Source organism: Callithrix jacchus, chromosome 17 (genome assembly GCF_049354715.1).
Source record: "Callithrix jacchus isolate 240 chromosome 17, calJac240_pri, whole genome shotgun sequence".
Lineage (NCBI taxonomy): Eukaryota > Metazoa > Chordata > Mammalia > Primates > Cebidae > Callithrix > Callithrix jacchus.
The window spans coordinates 80,713,158-80,740,717 of NC_133518.1; the positions used below are offsets into that span (position 1 = coordinate 80,713,158).

At 45.3% G+C, this 27,560-nt stretch overlaps 1 protein-coding gene across 2 annotated transcripts in view; it reads left to right on the forward strand.

Annotated features, from left to right (window-relative positions):
* DYNLT2B (dynein light chain Tctex-type 2B) overlaps window positions 1-27,560 on the forward strand; it is a 29,021-nt gene that overhangs the window by 316 nt on the left and 1,145 nt on the right. For both annotated transcript variants that reach the window (XM_035277878.3, XM_035277879.3), the window contains exons 2-4: window positions 8,434-8,567; window positions 17,137-17,206; window positions 24,275-24,338. In XM_035277878.3, coding sequence (XP_035133769.1) covers window positions 8,434-8,567; window positions 17,137-17,206; window positions 24,275-24,338 — 268 coding nt within the window. The remainder of the gene's footprint in view (window positions 1-8,433; window positions 8,568-17,136; window positions 17,207-24,274; window positions 24,339-27,560) is intronic.

The following is a 27,560-nucleotide window of genomic DNA, read 5'->3' on the forward strand; positions in this document are numbered from 1 at the left end:
CTGCAGGGGGCGCAGGGGGCGCAGGGGGCGCAGGGGACCCCGCCCCGGCCTCGGTGTCTGGGCGCCTGGCGCGCCGCGGGAACGGCCGCTTCTGGGAAGCCCTGCGGTGCGCCCTGGCTGAGGAGGTGGGCAGGACGGAGGGGCCGTTGCGCGGGGCTGTGCGCGCGGGTGCCACGATGTGCCCACTGCCCCGCGGGAGCTGCGTGTGCACGGCCCACCCGGGCGGGGTCCGGAGGCCCTGAGGCGGCGAGACCTGGCCAGGACTCAGGCTCACGGGCTGGGGCAGCGGGCACTCGGCGAGGTCTAAGGTCGCCGGATTTATCCACGCAGACACCATACACGCACGTACACACACCACACACACACACAACACATGCCGCAGACACACATCACACACAGTACACACAACACACCGCAGACACCATACACGCACGTACACACACACACAACACATGCCGCAGACACACATCACACACAGTACACAACACACCGCAGACACCATACACGCACGTACACACACAACACACACACACAACACATGCCGCAGACACACATCACACACAGTACACACAACACACAATACACACCACACACACATACACACACAATACACATACCGCAGACACACATCACACACAGTACACACAACACACCGCAGACACCATACACGCACGTACACACACACACAACACATGCCGCAGACACACATCACACACAGTACACAACACACCGCAGACACCATACACGCACGTACACACACAACACACACACACAACACATGCCGCAGACACACATCACACACAGTACACACAACACACAATACACACCACACACACATACACACACAATACACATACCGCAGACACACATCACACACAGTACACACAACACACCGCAGACACCATACACGCACGTACACACACACACAACACATGCCGCAGACACACATCACACACAGTACACAACACACCGCAGACACCATACACGCACGTACACACACCACACACACACACAACACATGCCGCAGACACACATCACACACAGTACACACAACACACCGCAGACACCATACACGCACGTACACACACACACAACACATGCCGCAGACACACATCACACACAGTACACAACACACCGCAGACACCATACACGCACGTACACACACAACACACACACACAACACATGCCGCAGACACACATCACACACAGTACACACAACACACAATACACACCACACACACATACACACACAATACACATACCGCAGACACACATCACACACAGTACACACAACACACCGCAGACACCATACACGCACGTACACACACACACAACACATGCCGCAGACACACATCACACACAGTACACAACACACCGCAGACACCATACACGCACGTACACACACAACACACACACACAACACATGCCGCAGACACACATCACACACAGTACACACAACACACAATACACACCACACACACATACACACACAATACACATACCGCAGACACACATCACACACAGTACACACAACACACCGCAGACACCATACACGCACGTACACACACAACACACATACTGCAGACACACATCACACACAGTACACACACAACACACACACAATACACATACCGCAGACACACATCACACACAGTACACACAACACACCGCAGACACACATCACACAATACACACCACACACACATACACACACAATACACATACCGCAGACACACATCACACACAGTACACACAACACATGCCGCAGACACACATCACACACAGTACACACACACAGCACACCGCAGACACACATCACACAATACACACCACACACGCAAACACACATACCGCAGACACACAGCACACACACACAACACACATACCACAGACACACATCACACACAGTACACACAACACACCGCAGACACACATCACACACCATACACACCACACATACCGCAGACACACATCACACAATACACACCACACACACATACACACACAATACACATACCGCAGACACACATCACACACAGTACACACAACACACCGCAGACACCATACACGCACGTACACACACACACAACACATGCCGCAGACACACATCACACACAGTACACAACACACCGCAGACACCATACACGCACGTACACACACAACACACACACACAACACATGCCGCAGACACACATCACACACAGTACACACAACACACCGCAGACACACATCACACACAGTACACAACACACCGCAGACACCATACACGCACGTACACACACAACACACACACACAACACATGCCGCAGACACACATCACACACAGTACACACACACAACACACCGCAGACACACATCACACAATACACACACACACACACCGCAGACACACATCACACAATACACACACACACACATACACACACAATACACATACCGCAGACACACATCACACACAGTACACACACACAGCACACCGCAGACACACATCACACAATACACACACACACCACACACCGCAGACACACATCACACATACCGCAGACACACATCACACACAGTACACACAACACACCGCAGACACACATCACACAATACACACACACACACACACCGCAGACACACATCACACAATACACACACACACACCGCAGACACACATCACACAATACACACACACACACACCGCAGACACACATCACACATACCGCAGACACACATCACACACAGTACACACAACACACCACAGACACACATCACACAATACACACCACACACGCAAACACACATACCGCAGACACACATCACACACAGTACACACACACAACACACCGCAGACACACATCACAATACACACCACACATACCGCAGACACACATCACACACAGTACACACAACACACTGCAGACACACACAACACACATACCACAGACACACATCACACACAGTACACACAACACACCGCAGACACACATCACACACCATACACACCACACCGCAGACACACATCACACACAGTACACACAGCACACCACAGACACACATCACACACACACACGCAAACACACATACCGCAGACACACATCACACACAGTACACACAACACACCGCAGACACACATCACACACCATACACACCACACATACCGCAGACACACATCACACACAGTACACACAACACACCGCAGACACACATCACACAATACACACCACACACACATACACAATACACATACCGCAGACACACATCACACACACACACACCACACACCGCAGACACACATCACACACAGTACACACAACACACCGCAGACACACATCACACAATACACACCACACACACATACACACACAATACACATACCGCAGACACACATCACACACATACACACACCACACATACACACACAACACATACCGCAGACACACACACAGTACACACAACACACTGCAGACACACAACACACACAATACACACAACACACATGCATACACACACAACACACATACCGCAGACACACATCACACACAATACACACAACACACCTCAGACACAACACATACACACACACAATACACATACCGCAGACACACCTCACACACAGTACACACAACACACCGCAGACACATCACACACAATACACACCACACACATATACACACACAACGCACATACCGCAGACAGACATCACACAATACACATACCACACACGCATATACACACACAATACACATGCCGCAGACACACATCACACACAATACACACAACACACCGCAGACACACATCACACAATACACACACCACACGCATACACACACACCACACACCACAGACATCACACACACACACCACACATATACACGCACAATACACATACTGCAGACACATCACACACAACACACGCATACACACACAACACACATACCGCAGACACACATCACACACAGTACACACAACACACTGCACACATCACACAATACACACACCACACACGCAGACACAACACACACAACACACCGCAGATGCACATCACACAATACACACACCACACACAATACACACAACACACCGCAGACACATCACACACTACACACACCACACATGCACATACACACACAACACACATGCACACACATACCACAGACACACATCACACACAATACACAACACACATGCCACAGACACACATCACACAATACACACACCACACGCAGACACAACACACCGCAGACACACATCACACACACATACACACCACACACACATACACGCACAATACACATACCGCAGACATCACACACAACACACACACATACACAACACACATACCACAGACACATCACACAATGCACACAACAAACCGCAGACACACATCACACAATACACACACCACACACAACACACCGCAGACACACATCACACAATACACACACCACACACGCACATACACAACACACATGCACACACACACCACAGACACATCACACACAGTACACACACAACACACATACACACAACACACATGCTGCAGACACATCACACACCACACACGCAGACAACACACACCGCAGACACACATCATACACACCACACACACATATACACGCACAATACACATACCGCAGACAACACACGCATACACACACAACACATACTGCAGACACACATCACACACAATACACACAACACACCGCAGACACACATCACACAATACACACACCAGACACACATATACAGACACAATACGCATACCGCAGACACATCACAATACACACACCACAGACACACAACACACATACAACACACCGCAGACGCACATCACACAATACACACACCACAGACACAAAACACATACCGCAGACACACATCACACAATACACACAACACACACACACACAATACACATACTGCAGACACACATCACACAATACACACACCACACATGCATACACACAACACACCGCAGACGCACATCACACACAATACACACACCACACACACATATACACACAATACGCATACCGCAGACACACATCACACACACACCACACACACATATACACGCACAATACACATACCGCAGACACATCACACACAGCACACACCGCAGACATATCACACACAATACACACACCACACAGGCATACACACACACACACAACACACATACCGCAGACGCACATCACACACAATACACACACCACACACACATAGACACAACACATACCGCAGACACATCACACACTACACACAACACACACATATACGCACATACACAACACACATATACACATACCGCAGACACACATCACACACAATACACACAATACATACCGCAGACAATACACACACCACACACACATATACACACATAACACATACCGCAGACACACATCACACACAATACACACACACACATACACAACACACATACCACAGATACACATCACACACAATATACACCACACACATATAGACACACAACAGACATACCGCAGATACACATCACACACAATACACACACCACAAATGCGTATACACACAACACACATACCGCAGACACACATCACACACAATACACACCACACACACACAACACACATACCGCAGACACATCACACACAATACACACTCCGCAGACACATCACACAATACACACCACACATGCATATGCACACACAATACACACCACAGACACACATCACACAATACACACACCACACACATACACACAATGCACATACCGCAGACACACATCACATACAATACACACACCACACACACATATACACACACAACGCACATACCGCAGACACACATCACACAATACACACACCACACACGCATATACACACACAACGCACATACCGCAGACACACATCACACACAATACACATACCACACACGCATATACACACACAATACACATACCGCAGACACACATCACACACGATACACACAGCACACACCATGCACACATACAACACACATACCGCAGACACATCACACAATACACACACCACACACATACACATACAATGCATATACCACGGCCACACACCACACACACATACACACAATACACATACCACGGACACACACCACACACACAATACACATACCACGGACACACCACACAGATACACACATATACACATACAATGCATATACCATGGCCACACACCATACACACATACAATACACATACCACGGACACACACCACACATACATTACACACAGATACACAACACACATACATAATATACCACACACATATACACATACAATGCATATACCATGGACACACACCACACACACATACAACACACATACCACGGACACACACCATACATACACACATTACACACTGATACACACCACACACATGCACAGTACACACACCACACACATGTATACACATACAATGCATATTCCATGGCCACACACCACACACATACAATACACATACCACAGACACACACCACACATACACACATTACACACATGGACACCACACACATATACATACACAATACACCACACACACACACATATACATACAATGCATATACCATGGCCACACACCACACACACATACACACATTACACACAGATACATACCACCCACACAAAATACACACACCACACACATATACATATACAATGCATATACCATGGCCACACACCACACACACATACAATACACATACCACAGACACATACCACACACACATTACACACAGATACACACCATACACATACACAGTACACACACCACACATATACACATACAATACATATACCATGGCCACACACCACACCCACATACAATACACATACCATGGACACACACCACACACACACATTACACACATATACACACCACACACACACACATACCATGGCCAGACACACAATACACATACCACGGACACACACCTCACACATACACACATTACACACAGATACACACCACACACATACACATACACAATACACCACACACATATACAATGCATATACCATGGACACACACCACATACACATACACACAATACACATAACATGGACACATACCATACACATACACACATTACACACAGATACACACCACACATACACAATACACACACCACACACATATACACATACAATACATATGCCATGGCCACACACTACACACAATACACATACCACAGATACACACCACACACATACACACCACACATACACATTACACATACAACACACACCACACACAATACACATACCATATACACACACCACACCACACACAATGTATACACACATTACACACACCACACACACACATGTACACACACAATACACATACCACAGACACACACCACACACAATACACATACACACATTACACATACACACAATACACATTTACACATTACACACACATACCACACACATACATATACATACACATATACATACAGAATACACCTACAATGCACACACAATACACACATTCACACATTACACACACATACCACATACATACCACACAGATATACACAGTACACATACCACACACAGCACACAGTGCACACATACACACTTTACACACACATACACACCACATACATACACAATATACACCAGACACATTACATACATCACACACATACACATTACACACACCACAGACATACACACACATTACACCCACCACACATACACCATACACACAATACATACACCACACACTACACACATATGTACACACACATATACATATACACACACCCCCCCACCACACGCTCACATCACACACACACACACACACACAGATTTTTTTAAATGTCCCAGTCTCCTCTGCTGTTTGAAACCAGATTGCTGAATCTGATGCTTGGCAAATATTGGAAGACAGGAATTTTGACCATAATATGATGCAAATTTCTTTTCTTTATTTATTTTTATTATCTTGGTAACCCACAGAAAAAGCGATACAAATTTCATACAGGATTTTTCCCTTGGGTAGAATGAACACAGAAAAAGATATGCTCAGTTATTTGGTAAAAGTTTCCTGAATGCCCAGAATGCTATACACCCATATTTTTATTTTATTTTGTGAAAGAGTGCAGAACAAGATTAACCACAAATATATATTTGTGTGTGGGGCAGAGGGAGAGATCAGAGGCTCATCACTGGATGTGTTGGGTCGCCTAATAAACATCCGGATGGAGTTTGTGCTGGAATACGTGTAGAAGTTCACTACAGGTCCAGGCTGAAGATATAAATGTGGCATATGATTTGTCTTAATTTGTCTATATTTTATACAAATATGAAAAAGAAGGATTACGTGGTACTAATGACGAAAAGATGAGAGAAGTTGAGATACGAAGGTCAGTTGGGGTTTTGGAGTCACCGACTGGATGTTCACAGGTTGCTCCACTCAGGTTCAGGCCCTCTGTGGTTAAAGACTGCATCCATGCTGTGCTCAAGCAGGAACTGGCAAGCGCTGAATATGCTCCGGAAGAGACGCCGCAGCTCACAAAACATTTATCAGAAAACATTAAAGATAAATTAAAAGGTAATCACGGTGATAACTGGAAATGACATTCTCTTCAAACACCCGGTATGACCCATTTGCCCCTTCTCCATCTTTAAACAAAGAACACTGGGGCCAGGGGTGGTGGCTCATGCCTGTAATCCCAACACTTTGGGAAGCCAAGGCAGGAAGATTGCTTGTGCTCAGGAGTTCAGTACCAGGCTGGGCAACATGGTGAGATCTCATCTCTATTAAAAAGCAAAATACAATTAAACATCTCTATTAAAAAATAAAAAAATAGAATATAAGCTGTGGATTCGATTAAAGACAATTTTTTACTCAGTTTCTTGTCTTCTCTAATTATTTGGTGACTTTTGTTGTTGTTGAGATGGAGTCTCGCTCTGTCACCAGGCTGGAGTGCAGTGGCAGGATCTTGGCTCACTGCAACCTCTGCCTCCCCATTAGCTGGGACTACAGGCGCGCACCACCATGCCCAGCTAATTTTTGTATTTTTAGTAAAGATAGGGGTTTCACCATGTTGGCCAGGATGGTCTTGATCTCTTGACTTTGTGATCTGCTCAACTTGGCCTCCCAAAGTGCTGGGATTACAGGCAGGAGCCACCACGCCTAGCCTGGTGACTTTTACTCGTGAATTTTTGCAAATGGTGGGAAAGAGTAGAGATGTAAAGTAAAGCATTGTAGGGAACCACTGTCCAAAAACATCTTAGTGTCCAGGAAGTACAGGGCCCCTGTCCCCCATATTTCTTCCCCCATGCTCTAGATTCCTTAGCCTGGGTCCTTCTCCCTAATCCTTAACTATTTCCCTTGCTCAGCCCACCCCTCCTGCCAAATTCTGCATCTGTAGAGCATACTTTGTGCTTTTCCTACCTTGTTCTCTTTGTCTCTCTCTTTTTTGTTTTGTTTTGTTTTGTTCTTGAAATAGGGTCTTGCTCTGTTGCCCAGGCTGGAGTGCAGTGGCATGAACATGGCTCACTGCAGCCATGACCTCCTCGCTCAAGCTATCTTCCCACCTCAGAGTCCCAAGTAGCTGGGTCTACAGACTTGTGCCACCATGCTTCGCTGAATTTTTAAATTTTTATAATCTTTTCTAGAGATGGGGTCTTGCCATGTTGCCCTGGTTGATCTTGAGCTAGCCTCAAATGATCCTCCCACCTAGGCCTCCCAAAGTGCTGGGATTACATGTGTGAGCCACTGTACCTGGCCTCTCTCTTTTGTTAATAATGTTATACCATCTGAAAAGTGAAAAGTTTTTTTTTTTTTTTGAGAGAGAGTCTTGCTCTGTTGCCCAGCTGGAGTGCAATGGTGTAATCTCAGCTCACTGCAACCTCCTCCTCCTGGGCTCAAATGATCCTCCCACCTCAGCCTCCCAAGCAGCTGGAATTATAAGAATGTACCACCACACATGGCTAATTTTTTATTTTTAGTAGAGACAAGATTTTACCACAATGGCCAGGCTGGTCTTGAGCCCCTGGCCCTCGAGATTCACACGCCTTAGTTTCCCAGAGAGTTGGCATTGTAGGCATGAGCCACCATGTGTTTCTGTCTGCTCTTTTTAGAAGACACCTTTTGAAGGGAAGGAATATCTTTGTAAAAGTGATACATACTCATTGTAGTGAATCTAGGCAATACAAAAAAGTATCCATAAAATTTTAAAATATTAAAGGTGGGCAGGTGTGGTGGCTCACGCCTGTAATCCCAGCACTTTGGGAGGCCAAGGTGGGTGGATCACCTGAGGTTAGGAGTTCAAGACCAGCCTGGCCAACATGGTGAAACCCGTCTCTACTAAAAATACAAAAAACTAGTTGGGTGTGGCAGCGGGCACCTGTAATCCCAGCTACTCAGGAAGCTGAGGCAGGAGAATCGCTTGAACCCGGGAGGTGGAGGTTACAGTGAGCTGTGGTTGCGCCATTGCACTCCAGCCTGAGTAATGAGAGCAAAACTCCATCTCGAAATAAAAATAATTAACCAAAGGTAGTTACTATTCACTATTTGTGTTTATTCTTTTTTCTGAATTTGTTTTAATTTTTAGAAATTAAAAAACATAGAAAAGTACAAAGAAGAAAATAGCAAACCTGTGTATTTCCATCACCCAGAATTAACTGTTGTTAGTATATTAACATTTTTGGTTTTGGGCTTTTTAATGAAGATGCATTGTTAAGATTTTTATAAGAAATGGTACACATTCCTTATAAAAAATTTAAATACTGCAGAAAAATGAGAAAAATCCCCTGAATGCCACCACCAATAAACAGTCATTAATATTGGCTGGGCACAGAGGCTCATGCCTATAATTCCAGCACTTTTGGAGGCCAAAGTGGGCAGATCTGTTGAGCCCGGGAGTTTGAGATCATCCTGGCCAACATGGCGAAACCCTGTCTCTTACAAAAAAAACACAAATTAGCTGGGCTGCTGGTGTGCACCTGTAGTCCCAGCTACTTGGGCAGCTGAGGTGGGTAGATCACCTGAGCCTAGGGGGCGGAGACTGCAGTGAGCCAAATTGTGCCATTGTGCTCCAACCTGGGCGACAGAGTGACACCCTGTCTTAAAAAAAAAACAAAACAAACAAACAAAAAAACCACATAAATATTAGGTCAACATTACAACAGACTTCTGTGTATCTATACAGACAAATTACAATGGGATACTGTAGGCGTATTTCCCATAGTCATGTAGTCATTCTATAACTGGATCCGTTGCCTTCTGTTGAGTTCTTCAACCATGCCATTTTCATTGTTAAGTTCTTTATTTGTTCTCTTTTTTTGAGACAGGGTCTTTCTCTGTCACCCAGGCTGGAGTGCAGTGGTGTGATTTCAGATCACTGCAGCCTCTACCTCCCGGGCTCAAGCAGTTCTCCTGCCTCAGCCCCCCGAGTAGCTGGGATGAGTTCTTAATTTCAACTCTTAGATGATGAAATTTGGTTGTAAGATGTTTTCAGAAAGGACTTAGAAATGCTGTGGGTTCTTCGTGTTTGAGAATGCCTGCCTTTTGCCTTTAAAGTAGAATATACTGTGCCTCACACCTGTAATCCTAGCACTTTGGGAGGTGGAGGCCAGTGGATCACCTGAGGTCAGGAGTTTCAGACCAGCATGGCCAACATGATGAAACCCCTCTCTACAAAAAATACAAGAATTAGCCGGGCATGGGGCACATGCTTGTAATCCCAGCTGCTTGGGAGGCTGAGGCAGGAGAATCACTTGAACCCAGGGGGCCTGCAGTGATCCAAGATGGTGTCACTGCACTCCAGCCTGGGTGACAGAGTGAGACTCCATCCCCCATCTCGCCCCCCCAAAATGTAGAATATACTTTTGATAAATATAATACTTTGGAGATAATAATTTGTCTTCTTGACTCTTGTGCTTCATTGTCTTCTGACATTCAGTGGTAACGTGTTTGCCAAGAAATCTGAGGCCAGCTTGATGTTCTCTGCTTAAGGAATTCTTGCCTTTGGCTGGGCACGGTGGCTTGTGCCTGTAATCCTGGCACTTTGGGAGGCCAAGGCGGGTGGATCACCTGAAGTCTAGAGTTTGAGACCAGCTTGGCCAACATGGCAGAAACCCATCTCTACTAAAAATACAAAAATTAGGCATGTGGTGGTATGTGCTTGTAATCCCAGCTACTAGCAGGGCTGAGTCAGGAGGATCGCTTGAGGGCAGAGGAGGTTGCAGTGAGCCGAGAGCGTGCCACTGCACTCCAGCCTGGGCTACAGAGCGAGACTCCATCTCAAAAAAAAAAAAAAATTAACCCAGTGTGGTGGTGTTTGACTGTAGTCCCAGCTACTAGGGAGTACTAGGGAGGCTGAGACAGAAGAATTGCTTGAACTCAGGAGTTGGAGGTTGCAGTGAGCCGAGAGCGTGCCACTGCACTCCAGCCTAGGCAACAGAGCAAGACTCTGTCTCCAGAAAAAAGAATCCTCACCTTCACTTTTATGGTCAGTAGCTTTTCTAAAGATTCTGACTTGCCAATGAGCATTTCATTTATTTACTTATTTTTGGGGGATGGAGTTTTGCTCTTGTTGCCCAGGCTGGAGTACAGTGGCCGGATCTCAGCTGGCTGCAACCTTTGCCTCCTGGGTTCAAGCAGTTTTCTTGTCTCAGCCTCCCAAGTAGCTGGGATTACAGGCATGAGTCACCTCGCCTGACTAATTTTATATTTTTAGTAGTAGAGATAGGGTTTCTCTATGTTGGTCAGGCTGGTCTCCAGCTCCCGACTTCAGGTGATCTGCCTGCTTCGGCCTCCCAAAGGGCTGGGATTACAGGAGTGAGCCACCACACCTGGCCCCCAATGTGCATTTTATAGCTTTCAGTCTGCCGGCTTTATTCTTTCCATGTGAAGGAAATTTCCTTGTATCTCTGAATATGTTTCCTATTCCATTTGATACTTCGTCTTCTTCAGGACAGCAAACATTGTTTTGTTGAGCCGTCTTTGTCTTCTGTATGTATTAGTTTTTCTCTGCCATAATCTTTTTTTCTTTTCAGGCAGGGTCTCATCTGTCACCCAGGTTGGAATGCAGTGGCACCGTCTGGGCTGACTGCAGCCTCAAGCAATCCTCCCACCTCCCAAGTAGCTGGGACTGCACTGCCCGCCACCACACGTGGTTAATTCTTGTGTTTTTTGTAGAGACAGCGTTTTGTCATGTTGCCCAGGCTACTTCGTTTTTTACTGACATTTACTTGTGATTTTCTTAAGCCAGTAATTTAGTTTTTCATTTGTGTCTTTTCTTTTGCCATTTTGAAAAGATACTAGTTCTGGAATGATATTTTCTGGGCATTCAGTTTGTTCCCTGGGGCTGCGGTCTTTCATCTCTTTCTGTTGCCTGTAATCCCAGCACTTGGGGAGGCCAAGGTGGGTGGATTGCCTGAGCTCAGGAGTTTGAGACCACCCTGGGCAACATGGTGAAACCTTGTCTCTACTAAAATCCAAAAAGTAGCTGGGTGTAGTGGCGTGCGCCTGTAATCGCAGCTACTCAGGAGGCTGAGGCAGGAGAATTACTTGAACCCGGGAGGCAGAGGTTGCAGTGAGCCAAGATTGTGCATTCCAGCACAGTGCATTGCCACAGTGCATTCCAGCCTGGGGCAACAGAGAGAGACCCTGTCTCAAAAACAAACAAAAACAAAAACAAAACGGTGGCTCATGCCTGTAATCCCAACACTTTGGGAGGCTGAGATGGGTGGGTCACTTGAGGTCAGGAGTTCAAGACCAGCCTGGGCAACATGGTGAAACCTTGTCTCTACTAAAATACAAAAATTAGCCAGGCATAGTGGTACATGCCTGTAACTCCAGTTACTCAGGAGGCTGAGGTGGGAGAATCGCTTGAACTGGGGAGGTGGCAGTTGCAGTGAGCTGATGTACTCTGCACTCCAGTGCAGAGTCCAGTCATGCCTCTGCACTCCAGTCTGGGGACAGAGCAAGACTCCCTCTCACAAAACAAAACAAATGATAACCTGATTGAGTTATTTTTTGGAGTTCGTAAGCTTACGATGTTCTATATTGTAAGTTGTGACAAATAACTGTTCCTAGATTTGTATTGTTTCCTAGTTTGAATTTTTTCTGTTTTTTTTTTTTTTTTTGACAGAGTTTCGCTCTTGTTGCCCAGGCTGGAGTGCAATGGTGAGATCCTGGCTCACTGCAACCTCTGCCTCCTGGGTTCAAGCAGTTCTCCTGCCTCAGCCTCCCAAGTAGCTGGGTTTATAGGCGTGCACCACCATGCTCGGCTAATTTTGTATTTTTAGTAGAGATGGGGTTTTTCCATGTTGGTCAGGCTGGTCTCAAACTCCTGACCTCTAGTGACCCACCCACCTCAGCCTCCCAAAGTGCTGGGATTATAGGCATGAGCCACTGTGGCCGGCCAAATTTTTTTTGCACAGCCCCTCCCTCCTTTCTCTCCTTCCCTCCTTCCCTGCCTCCCTCCCTTCTTCCCTCCTTCCCTCCTTCCCTCTTGATCATTCAACTTGAAGTTTCTTTTCTTGAGCATTTTTGGAAAAATTGTTTTGTGGAGATAGGGTCTCATCATGCTGCCTAGGCTGGTCTTGAACTCCTGGCCTCAAGAGATCCTCCCACCTCAGCCTCCAAAAGTGCTGGGATCACAGATATGAGCCACTGCACCCAGCAGTAGTTTTGTTTTCTTGTTACGCTTTTGGTTTTGCTGTTGCATCTTTGTTTATTGCCGTTTGGCTGCTTTTGGTTTTGCTGTGCCCTTACATCCTGATTGCTCTGATACAGCATGGGGGATTTCTGATTGCTCTGATATGGTGTGGGGGATTTCTGATTGCTCTGATATGGTGTGGGGGATTTCTGATTGCTCTGATATGGTGTGGGGGATTTCTGATTGCTCTGATATGGAGTGGGGGATTTCTGATTGCTCTGATATGGTGTGGGGGATGTTTAATTGCTCTGATACAGCATGGGGGATTTCTGATTGCTCTGATATGGTGTGGGGGATTTCTGATTGCTCTGATATGGTGTGGGGGATTTCTGATTGCTCTGATATGGTGTGGGGGATTTCTGATTGCTCTGATATGGTGTGGGGGATTTCTGATTGCTCTGATATGGTGTGGGGGATATTTAATTGCTCTGATATGGTGTGGGGGATTTCTGATTGCTCTGATATGGTGTGGGGGATGTTTAATTGCTCTGATATGGTGTGGGGGATGTTTAATTGCTCTGATATGGTGTGGGGGATGTTTAATTGCTCTGATATGGCTTGGGTTTTTATTTTTAAGTTCTCATCATCATATCTGAGACTATTTTTTTCCTCTCAGAACTGTGATTGAAGGGGCTGGGTGTTTATTATTCTAGACACATTTCTGTAGCATTAGGGATTGGTTAGAGAAAGGAGGAAGCTCTGTTGAGTTGCATGCAGTGTTTTTTAAAAATAACTTGAACTCTGTCTTTTAAGATTTTGCTAAACATCCTGAATGAAGTTGGTGCCCCACATGGGAGACTGCTTGTAGTCTTCAGATTGTCAAGGTTACAATGTAATCTTGGAACCTGTACTTTTAATCAGAGAGAGTTGGCTCTGTTTCAGCTTTGCTTATTTCACTTAAAAACAAAAAAAAAACAAAACTCTTTCCGCTATTCCCTGGTCAGAAAAACAGAAAGATTTAGAAATGCCCATTCCATTTTCTTCTCTCCAGACTTGGTGTTAGTGAGAATTTTCAGGATTCTGCCGCTTTAGCGATGTAGTTTTGGGGCAGTCAGCTGAATGGTGCTGGATCACCTAGTTATGCTCTGGGATCTTACTTTTTTTTCTTGTCTGTGTGACTGCACAGCTTACAGTTTCCTGGAGATCCTGTGCTCTCCCCCGTGCACCTGCTACTCCATCTCAGGAGAGTGGAGAGATGGGCTGACCTGGTAAACCCTCACTCATCCTTCGACACTCAGCTTATTTACCAGTCACAGCCTCCAAGGAGTCTTTTCCTCTTATTTCTTGCCACTGCCTAGACAAACAGAGGAACTGCCTCCACTGGCTCTGTGTTCCTGATGCCTGCCATTCCTTGAATTATAAGCATGTTGCAGTCTTAATTTATTTTTTTATTTTCTTTTTTTTTTTTGAGGCGGAGTTTTGTTCTTGTTGCCCTGGCTGGAGTTCAATAGCGCGATCTTGGCTCACTGCAACTTCTACTTCCCAAATTCAAGCGATTCTCCTGCCTCAGCCTCCAGTGTAGCCGAGATTACAGGCGCCTGCCACCATGCCTGGCTGATTTTTGTATTTTTTAGTAGAGATGGGGTTTAACCATGTTGGCAAGGCTGGTCTCAAACTCCTGACCTCAGGCGATCACTTGCCTCATCCTCCCAAAGTGCTGGGATTACAGGTGTGAGCCACCATGCCGGGCCTATTTTTCTATTTTCCTTTGAGTTCTTACTACTGTGAGTTCTTCAAGGCAAGAAAGCATCTTATTTATTTCTCTATCTTGAAGTTTAGCTCAGTAGCTGACGTACAGTAGGGGAGAAAGGAAGGAAGCTGAAGTTTGCGGAGGGACTAGTATGCAACAGCACTGTTAGATGCTTTCAATATTATATCTGACTGGGCGCAGTGGCTCACACCTGTAATCCTGACACTTTGGGAGGCTGAGGTGAGCGGATCACCTGAGGCCAGGAGTTGGAGACCAGCCTGGGCAACATGGTGAAACACTGTTTCTACTAAAAATACAAAAATTAGCTAGGTGGCACATGCCTATTGTTCTAGCTACTGAGGAGGCTGAGGCAGGAGATTCACTTGAACCCGGGAGGCAGAGGTTGTAGTGAGCCGAGATCGCACCACTGCACTCCAGCTTAGGCAACAGAGTGAGACTCCAACTACAAAATCAAAATAGGACTATATGTTATCTAACCTTGTAACAGCCCTGGGAGGTAGGGAATGATATTCCCAGTTAATGAGGGAGATTTAAGCTGAAAAGTTAAACCACTTGTCTGAGGTTCTACACCTGGTGAGTCACAGGGTCTGTCTTCACGTCTCCCTGACTTCCAAGCTCACTATCATGTTCATTGAGTACTTGTGGATTGAATGCTTATGTCTATTTCTGGGCAAATTTGTCCTCAAAGTAATTTTACTACATATTTGCTGATAAATAATGTTATTTTTTCTTTCTAGAAATGGGGTTTGACCGATACAAAATAGTGGTGCAAGTGGTGATTGGAGAACAAAGAGGTGAAGGAGTATTGTGAGTATCTGGATTTTCCTTCTTGTTTTTATTCATTATATTTCTTTCTTTCTTTCTTTTTTAAGATGGAGTTTCGCTCTCGTTGCCCAGGATGGAGTGCAGTGGAACAATCTCGGCTCACCGCAACCTCCAACTCCCGGGTTCAAGAGATTCTCCTGCCTGAACCTCCCAAGTAGCTAGGATTATAGGTGCCTGCCATCAGGCTTGGCTAATTTTGTATTTTTAGTAGAGATGGGGTTTCTCTATTTTGGTCAGGCTGGTCTCGAATTCCCGACCTCAGGTGATCCACCTGTCTCGGCCTCCCAAAGTGTTGGGATTACAGGTGTGAGCCACCATGCCCAGCCTTATTCATCTGTATTTCTTATGAGGTATCTGTCCTCTTGACAATTCAGTAAGAGTGTGTCTTTACCAGAGTGAGAGGGGGCCCGATGTGGTGGCTTATACCTGTAATCCTAGCACTTCGGGAGGCCAAGCCAGGTGGATCACCTGAGATCGGGAGTTTAAGACAAGCCTGGCCAAAATGGTGAAACCCCGTCTCTATTGAAAATACAAAAATTAGCTAGGCATGGTGGCGTGTACTTGTAGTCCCAGCTACTCAGGAGGCTGAGGCAAAATCGCTTGAACTCAAGAGGTGGAGGTTGCAGTGAACTGAGATTGTGCCATTGCACTCCAGCCTGAGTGACAGAGCAATACTCTGTCTCAAAAAATAAAAATAAAAGTATCATTATCATCTCTAAAATGTTGTCAGTCCTTGATATCATAAAATATGCAGTTAGTGTTCAGATATCCAAGATTGACTCATATATGTATGTTTGTGTTTTCTTTTTTTTAAAGAGACAGGGTCTCATTTTGTTACCTAGGCTGGCATGCAGTGACACTATCATAGCTCACGCAGCCTTGGACTCCTGGGCTCAAGGGATCCTCCTGAGTAGCTGGGACTGCAGGTGTGCACCACCACACCTGGCTCATTTTGTATTTATGTTTTTTGCAGACATGGGTCACAGTCTGTTGGCCAGGCTGGTCTTGAACTCCTGGACTCAGGGAGTTCACCAACCTTGGCCTCCTAAAGCGGTGGAATTACAGATTTAAGCCACCATGCCAAACCTGTTATTTTCTTTTTTACAATTTGTGCAAATTAAGATTCAGACAAGGTCCACACATTGCATTTGGTTGATATGTAAATTAGGGTTTTTTTTAGATGTAGGATCTTGCTATATTGCCCCGGCTGGATTACAGTTGCTATTCACAGATGTGATCATAACATATAGACTTGAATTCCTTGGCTCAAGTGATCCTTCCACCTCAGCCTACCAGGTGGCTGGGACTGTAGGTGCACACCATGGCATCAGGCTTCAAATTTAATCTATCATTTTTGCTGCCTCATTTCTCTCTCTCTTTTTTTTTTTTTTGAGACAGATGGAGTCTTAGTCTGTCACCCAGGCTGGAGTGCAGTGGCGTGATCTCAGCTCATTGCAGCCTCCGCCTCCTGGGCTCAAGTGATCCTCCTGCCTCAGCCTCCTGAGTAGATGGGACTGTAGGCATGAGCCACCACTCCCAACTAATTTTTGTAGTTGTTTGTAGAGGCAGGGTTTCACCATGTTGCCCAGGCCAGGCTGGTCTTGAAGTCCTCAGCTCAAGTGATTCTCCCACCTCGGCCTCCCCAAGCACTAGGATTATAGGTGTGAGCCACCACATGGCCTCACCTTTGTTTCTTTGTTTCTTTTTTTTTTTTTTTTTTTTTTTGGGAGGAAGGGAGGAAGGCAGGAAGGGAGGGAAGGAGGAAGGGAGGGAGGAAGGAAGGGAGGAAGGGGGGAGGGAGGGAGGGAAGGGAAGGAAGGAAATCAAGCAATGCGAGAGACATTGCCGACCTGGATCTAGAGGTTTACAAGTTGATTTCTTTTTTTTTTTTTTTTTTTTTTTGAGAGAAGGAAAGAAAAAAAATGAGTAAAGGAGAGGAAGAAAGAGGAAGAGAAAGAGGGAGGGTGAATGGAAATATTGCTTTATTCTGAAAAAAAATGGGTATTAATAATGGCCACTCAATGTTTCATTTAAACCTATGGGTAGGTGTGATGTGGTATTGACAAGAATGTATATTTTGTGTATTTGAAGTGGAGAGCTCTATAAATATTTATTAAGTTTACTTGTTCCGGATCTGAGTTCGAGTCCTGGATATCCTTATTAATTTTCTGTCTCATTGAATCTAAGTCTGTATGTATCTGGGTGTTAGGATCGTTAGCTCTTGTTGTTGCATTGATCCTTTTACCACTATATGTTTGTTGCTTTAAAATCTATTTTATCCAATACGAGAATTGCAACTCCTGCTTTTTATTGATTGATTGATTGATTGATTGATTTTTGCTCTCCATTTGGTTGGTAAATCTTTCTCCATCTCTTTTTTTTTTTTAAAGACAGAGTTTTGCTTTGTTGCCCAGGCTGGAGTGCAATGGCACGATCTCGGCTCACGGCACCCTCCACCTCCCAAGCATTTCTCCTGCCTCAGCCTCCCATATAGCTGGGATTATAGGCGCCTGACACCACGCGCAGCTAATTTTTGTATTTTCATAGAGACGATGTTTCACCATGTTGGCCAGGCTGGTCTCAAACTCCTGTCCTCAGGTGATCTACCTGCCATGGCCTCCCAAACTGTTGGGATTACAGGCATGAGCCACTGTGCCCAGCCCCCTTGTTTCTTAATTGTAACACATCTTTCAGCCAAGAACCTTGAGTGTTAATTAGGCCTCTACCTCTAACAGGTACTGACTTTCAGATCTTTCTCCTCAGTGTAAAACTGTGCTGTTCATGTCAGAGGCTTTTTCCTCCTTAGTGTACCCGTTCCCTGTTGCTGCGATAACAAATTATCACAAACCTGGTGCTTTAAACAGCACAGATAATTACTTACAGTTCTGGAGATCAGAAATCCAAAGCGGGTTTCACTGAACTAAGTGGAGATGTCAACAGGGCTGCGTTCCTTCTGGCGGCTCTCAGCTAGCATCCATTTCCTTGTCTGTCCAGTTAGAGGCTGCCTGCACTCCTTAGCTAAACCTTTCCTCTGCTTTCAAAGCCAGCAGCACAGCATCTTCAACTCTCTCTGACCCACCTGCTCCCTCCTTCTCTAAGGACCCTTGTGATTAAATTGGGCCCACCCAAATAATCCAGGATAATGCCCCATTTCAAGATCTTACTTTAATCAAACATATGCAAAGCCTTTTTGTCATGTAACATAACATAGCCACAGGTTACGGGGGTTGGGACATAGACATATTTGTGGGGGGGCATTACATTGCCCAGGACACTTAGCTTTTTAGGTTCCTACTTAGAGTTTTATAATTCAGCATGTCTTAAAAGGAAAACCTCCCGTGTGTGCTTTGCCCTTTTTTATGGGATCTCGCTCCCTCTAGATTCTGATTTTACCCCCTGAGCTTTGTTAAGACTGCCAGCTCTTCCAGGCACGGCAGCTCACTCGTGGCAGGCAGATCGCTTGAGGTCAAGAGTTTGAGACCAGTCTGGCCAACATGTTAAAACCCTGTCTCTACTAAAAATACAAAAATTAACCGAGCGTGGTGGTGTGTGCCTGTAATCCCAGCTACTTGGGAGGCTGAAGCAGGAGAATTGCTCCAACCCAGGAGGTGGTGGTTGCAGTGACCCGAGATCACGCCACTATACTCCAGCCTGGGTAACAGAGCGAGACTCCATCTCAAAAAAACAAAAATTAGCCCGGCATGGTGGTGCATGCCTGTAATCCCAGCTACTCGGGAGGCCGAGGCATGAGAATTGCTTAAACCGGAGAGACAGAGGTTGCAGTGCACCAAGATTGTGCCATTGCACTCCAGACTGGGCGACAGCAAGACTGTCTCAAAAAAAATTAATAAATAAAAAATTTTGAAAAAGTAAAGACTGCCAACTCTCCTACTAGTTTCTTTTTCCTTCAGTAATTGGTTCTCTACCTGGGCAAGGCCCAGATTCTCAGTAACTAACCCTGTGCCCTGAATTGGCAAATGCCCCAGGAAAAAGAATCTTCTGCAGAATATCAGCCTACCTCCTGGAGTTCACCTCTTTCTGGAATTTTGGCTCCTTTAGGCCTCTCTGCTTTTGCAGCTCTCCGATTCATTTGATCAGCTTTTCTTACTGTTTTCAGTGGGAGCATTAGCCTGCTGCAAATTGTACCATTACACCTTTTCCAAGACACACCTGTAATCCCAGCGTTTTGGGAGGGTAAGGTGGGCAGATTGCTTGAGCTCAGGAGTTTGAGACCACCTGGCCAACATGGCAAAACCCTGTCTCTACAAAAAATGCAAAAATAGCCTGGTGTGGTGGTGCACGCCTGTCATCCCAGCTACTTGTAAGGGTGAGGCAGGAGAATCACCTGGACCTGGGAGGTGGAGGTTGTGGTGAGCTGAGACTGTGATGCTGCACTCCAGTCTGGTTGACAGAGCAAGACTCCCTCTCAAAACATAAAAATAAAATAGAAATAAATAAAGGAATTGGGGTCTCACTATTTTGTATTTTTGTCTCAAAAACAAAAACAAAAACAAAAAACCTTCTGTCTTTCTCTTGTGGTGTAAGCTTGATTCTGCTTCTTGTCATGTCTTCTCACAAGTCTTTTAAGATTAAGCAATTCTTGGCCAAGAAACAAAAGCAAAATTGTCCCATTGTCCAGTGGATCCAGATGAAAACTGGTAATAAAATGAGGCACAAGTTCAAAGGAGACATTGCAGAAAAGCCACGCTGGGTCTGTAAGGAACTGCGTGAGAAGGCACACATATTTATGCTGTGTCAGGGCTACGACCGGCCCACCACATCAAGCTGGTAACGGCACCACGATCTGGACAGTTGGATGTGTTTTATTGGGATCATATTCTTTCTCTTTGTTTATATGCTCTGCCCTCGAAGGCTGGGTTCCGAAATAAATATGTGAGACCTTTTGTTTCAGGGAAAAAACAACCAATATAGTAAGGTATATGTGTATCTTTCTCTGTAGGTGTGGGTTGTGAACTGCCTGGGTTCAAGCCAAGCTGTCACCTGATATGATCTTGGTCAATTAATTTCTCTAATTCTCAGTTTTCACATTCACTAAATGGATGTAATTATAGTACCTACCTCATAGGATTCAGTGAGTTAATACATGTAAAACACTTAGACTAGTGAATGGCACGAAGTAAGTGTTCAGTAGGTGTTCGCACAATAAGTCATACACATGAAAGGTAAAACATTTGTCATTTTTTTTTCACTTAACATTATTATTTATTTTTTCAGACAGACTCTCATCTAGCACCCACACTGGAGGGCAGGGGCACAATCTCAGCTCACTGCAACCTTTACCTCTGGGCTCAAGTGATTCTCCTGCCTCAGCCACCCGAGTAGCTGGGATTACAGGCATGTGCCACCATGTCCAGCCAATGTGTGTGTGTGTTTTTTTTTTTTAAAGACAGGGTTTTACCATGTTGGTCAGGCTGGTCTTGAACTCCCAACCTCAAGTGATCCACCCGCCTTGGCCTCCAAAGTGCTTGGATTACAGACGTGAGCCACCACGCCAGGCCTCAGCCAATTTTTGTATTTTTAGTAGAGACAGGGTTTTGCCATGTTGGCCAGGCTGGTCTCGAACTTCTGACCTCAGATGATTCGCCCAAAAGTGCTGGGATCACAGGTGTGAGCCACAGAACCTGGCCTATTTTTTTTTTTTTTTTTCACTTAACATTATATTGTGAATAGCTTTTCATGTACTTGATATTTTTAAGAGCCAGGGTCCTGCTATGTGTCCCAGACTGGAGTGCAGTGATTGTACAGACGCGACCATGTCGTTACCACTGAACTGGTCTCAAATGATACTCGCTGCCTCAGCCTCCCAAGTCGCTGGGACCACGGGGACACATCATTGTGTCTTGTAAAACTTTTCTTTAAGTCTACATAGAGTTTCATTGCCAGAAAATACAGTTTTTTTTTTTTTTGGACACGGAGTTTCGCTCTTGTTACCCAGGCTGGAGTGCAATGGCGCGATCTCGGCTCACTGCAACCTCCGCCTCCTGGGTTCAGGCAATTCTCCTGCCTCAGCCTCCTGAGTAGCTGGGATTACAGGCACGCGCCACCGTGCCCAGCTAATTTTTTGTATTTTTAGTTGAGACGGGGTTTCACCATGTTGACCAGGATGGTCTCGATCTCTTGATCCACCCGCCTCGGCCTCCCAACGTGCTGGGATTACAGGCTTGAGCCACTGTGCCCGGCCTTTTTTTTTCTTTTAAAAAAAAAATTCTCCCAGATCCTGAGAAATACCAGAATTTCATTTACCAATCCAGTCCTACTGAGGCATTTAAGTTGTTTCCATTTTTAATTGTCTTTCATTTTCACTTAACATTTTTTTCTTCCTTTTTTATTTTTAAGATGGGGTTTCACATGATGGCCAGGCTGGTCTTGAACTCCTGACCTCAGGTGATCCACCCACCTCAGCCTCCTAAAGTACTAGGATTACAGGCATGAACCACCGTGCCCGGCCTAATATTTTTTTCTTACCCAAGAATTGCAGAGAACACAATAGCCAATTTAGAGGTAGGTTAGCATTCTTAGAGAGATTTCTGGAGTTATAATTAGAAGACTGAATTCTAGTTCAGCATTTGCTCCTTTTTCTGGGACTCTATACAGTGATCAGGTTGGACTAAATCCGTTGGGCTCTTTCTACGCCTTTCTTCTACTATTATTGTGCAGGAGCTGAGGCCATTAAAAGTCACATGCAAATCTCTAGTACTGATCCCCATAGCCATCAGGCAGGGTCTGAGGCTGGGAGAGTCCCTGGCTGGTCACCTCTAGCAGCAGGCAGCTTCATCTGACTCTAGTCTCTCCAGTTAACCAGTATACTTTCTCGTACAGATAACGATATTCTTTGGGTACCAACCTGTGAAAAGGTTTGGAAGTACAGATCTATGAGAATGTACTAAGGAACGCTTTTTCCCACGGCAGATATGTGTAGTTTGGTCCTTGTTACATTGTTGGTAATTCTTCATTCTTGGGTTTTTAGCGTGGCTTCGTAGTTTGGTCCTTGTTACATTGTTGATAATTCTTCATTCTTGGGTTTTTCAGCATGGCTTCTCGCTGTTTCTGGGATGCTGACACTGACAACTATACTCATGATGTTTTCATGAATGTAAGTGTATTTGGAAACCTCTTTTTCCTTTCTAAGGACAAATCAAACTACTTAATATTTAATAGGGTGTAAAGACACTGCAGTCTCAGCCTTCACCTTTGGCACCTGGGTGAGATGGTTGGACTTAATTTTTGTGTTTCTAAAGCAGGAGCCTGGTGTGCTACTTACAGACAAGGAAACTTGTATGTTTACCGTGACACCGTTTTTCATGCGTTTGGATTTGGGAGTAGCATTCATTTAGTTAGCATAGTACTTAAAAATTATTTTCAGCTACTTCCTCCTTAAATCACTGTGTTCTAAAGCCCAATCCTGATGGTCCTTATTAAAGTAGTCATTGATAACTACAGTGTTAAAATCACACATTTGTTCATTTGAACAAATCATACTTTGCTAAGTTGTAAACAAATTTGGATGGCAGGGATTCCATGAGCAAAGGTGGTTTTTCTTTTAGTAATAAAATTTATTTATCTTAAAGCCATTGATTAAAATTAAGCACAAATAAAGAGTAATATTTAAAAAGAGGTTTCAGGCTGGGTAAGGTGGCTCATCTACTCCCAGGTTGTTAATACGTAAGAGTCAGAATAGAACAGGAACTAGATTGAGTAAATTAAGAGAGAGAGGCCGGACACGGTGGCTCACACCTCTAATCCCAGCACTTTGGGAGGCCGAGCTGGGTGAATCACTTGAGGTCAAGAGTTTGAGTCCAGGCTGGCCAACATGGTGAAACTCTTTCTCTGCTGAAAACACACACACACACACACACACACACACAAAATTAGCCAGGCATGATGGTGCACACCTGTAATCCCAGCTATTTGGGAGCTGAGGCAGGAGAATCACTTGAACCCAGGAGGTGAAGGTTGCAGTGACCTGAGATTGTGTTGTTGTCCTCCAGCCTGGGCGACAGAGTGAGACTCCATCTCAAAAAAAAAAAAAAAAAAAAAAAAAGTAAAAAAGGGGGGTTCCATTTTCTGATTAAATGACTTTAGGTAAGTAATTGGGTTTTTCTCACATTATATCAGTAACATGAGGAAGCTGAAGTACATTTTCCCAAAGACTGGCTGTGACTGCCTGAGGATAATTTGGGGGCTTTAACATATGGACGCTGGGACCCTATTCCAATAGATTCTGATCAAATAAGCCCAGGGTTGGATCAGTGAATCTGAATTTTTAAAACGTTCCCCACACGATTCTGCTGACGGCCAGATATGGAAGCTGCTTATGTAGATGATTTTAAGGTAGCTTTTAGTTCTAAAATTCCATGGTCTCAACCAAAGTTTCGTTTTATGCTCAACTACCCAAGGGATCAGGGGCTGGACAGCGGGAAGTACTAGACAAATCTTCATTTATCAGCTATCTTTGGGGGAAGAGTCAAGCTGAGAAGATGAATTTTTGTGCTTGGAGTTAAAAATGCATCTTTTGGCTGGGCACAGTGGCTCATGCCTGTAATCCTAGCACTTTGGGAGGCCAAGGTGGGTGAATCACCTGAGGTCAGGAGTTCAAGACCAGCCTGGCCATCATGGTGAAACCCCATCTTAAAAAAAAAAAAAGCATCTTTTTTTGTTTGTTTGTTTGGAGACAGAGTCTCTCTCTGTCACCCAGGCTAGAGTGCAGTGGTGCGATCTTGGCTCACTACAACCTCTGCCTCCCAGGTTCAGGCAATTTGGCTAATTTTTGTATTTTTTAGTAGAGACAGGGTTTCACTATTTGGTCAGGGTGGTCTTGAACTCCTGACCTCAGGTGATCTGCCCCGCTTGACCTCCCAAAGTGCTGGGATTACAGGTGTGAGCCACCTTACCTGGTTAAAAAAAAATGCATCTTTAGATGATACAATTCATTCATTCAGCAAACAGTTCTGAGCTCCTATTATGTGTCAGCTTCTGCACTCAAGGGGCTAGGGATAAAGTGATGGATGAAACCGGCATGGTGTCTGCCTGTAGAGAGCTTAACATCCAGTGGGGGCCGCTCATTACTCAAACAAATATGTAATAAACTTACCCATTATTCCTTCAGTAGGATTGTCAGGATTGAGTTTTGCAATGCAGGATTGGTGGAGGAGTAGCCAAACATCACTTTTGATAGCTTGCTTTAAGTTGCTTAGTCTACTCTATCTTTAGTCCAGTTTGTTGAGTTGGGTGTTTATTTATTATTTTTTGAGATGGAGTCTCATTCTGTTGCTCAGGATGGAGTGCAATGGCTCAATCAGCTCGCTGCAACCTCCGCCTCCCAGGATCAAGCTATTCGCCTGCCTGAGCCTCCCAAGTAGCTGGGACTACAGGTGCACGCCACCATGCCTGGCTAATTTTTGTATTTTTAGTAGAGACGGGGTTTCACCATGTTGGCCAGGCTGGTCTTGAACTCCTGACCTCACGTGATCCGCCCGCCTCAGCCTCCCAAAGTGCTGGGATTACAGGCATGAGCCACTGCTCCTGGCCGGCCGAGCTGGGTATTTATTTAGGTTTTATTTTCAGAGCCTAAAGCATTTTATTTGGAGGCCGGGTGTGGTGGCTTACATCTGTAATCCCAGCACTTTGGGAGGCCGAGGCCGGTGGATCACCTGAGGTCAGGAGTTCAAGACCAGCTTGGCCAACATGGTGAAACCTTGTCTCTACTAAAAATACAAAAATTAGCCAGGCATGGTGGCAGGCACCTGTAGTCCCAGCTACTCGGGAGGCTGAGGCAAGAGAATTGCTTGAACCCAGAGGGCAGAGGTTGCAGTGAGCTGAGATCGCGCCACTGCACTCCAGCCTGGGTGAGAGAGTGAGATGCTATAACACACACACACACACACACACACACACACACACACACGTGACACTTTATTTGGGAGATTCCAAATAGAGGCTGAGGAAAGCTGCTGTAGGTAACAGGGCTCAGTCTCGCTGGAGAACTCTGGGTGGTGCTATAGAACAGTGCCACTCCAGGTGGGGCCCACAGACCAGTGGCACTCTGACTCGTTTGTTACAGGTCCATGAAGAGGTTAGCACACACATTGAGTGTAAGGGTTTAGAAACTCTTACAGCAATTTGACAAAGTAATTTTATGTCCAGTGAATATAAGAAAAAACATTGGGGCTGTATTTCATATGTTCCTTTTTTTCGTTTCGTTTTCTGAGTTACCTATTTTTACTGGATTTTATAAAAGCATCCTTCCATGAGGGACTGGAAGCTAAAATGAAAACAAAAGCAGGTCCCTTATCACAGCATTGTTGTAGAGCACAGT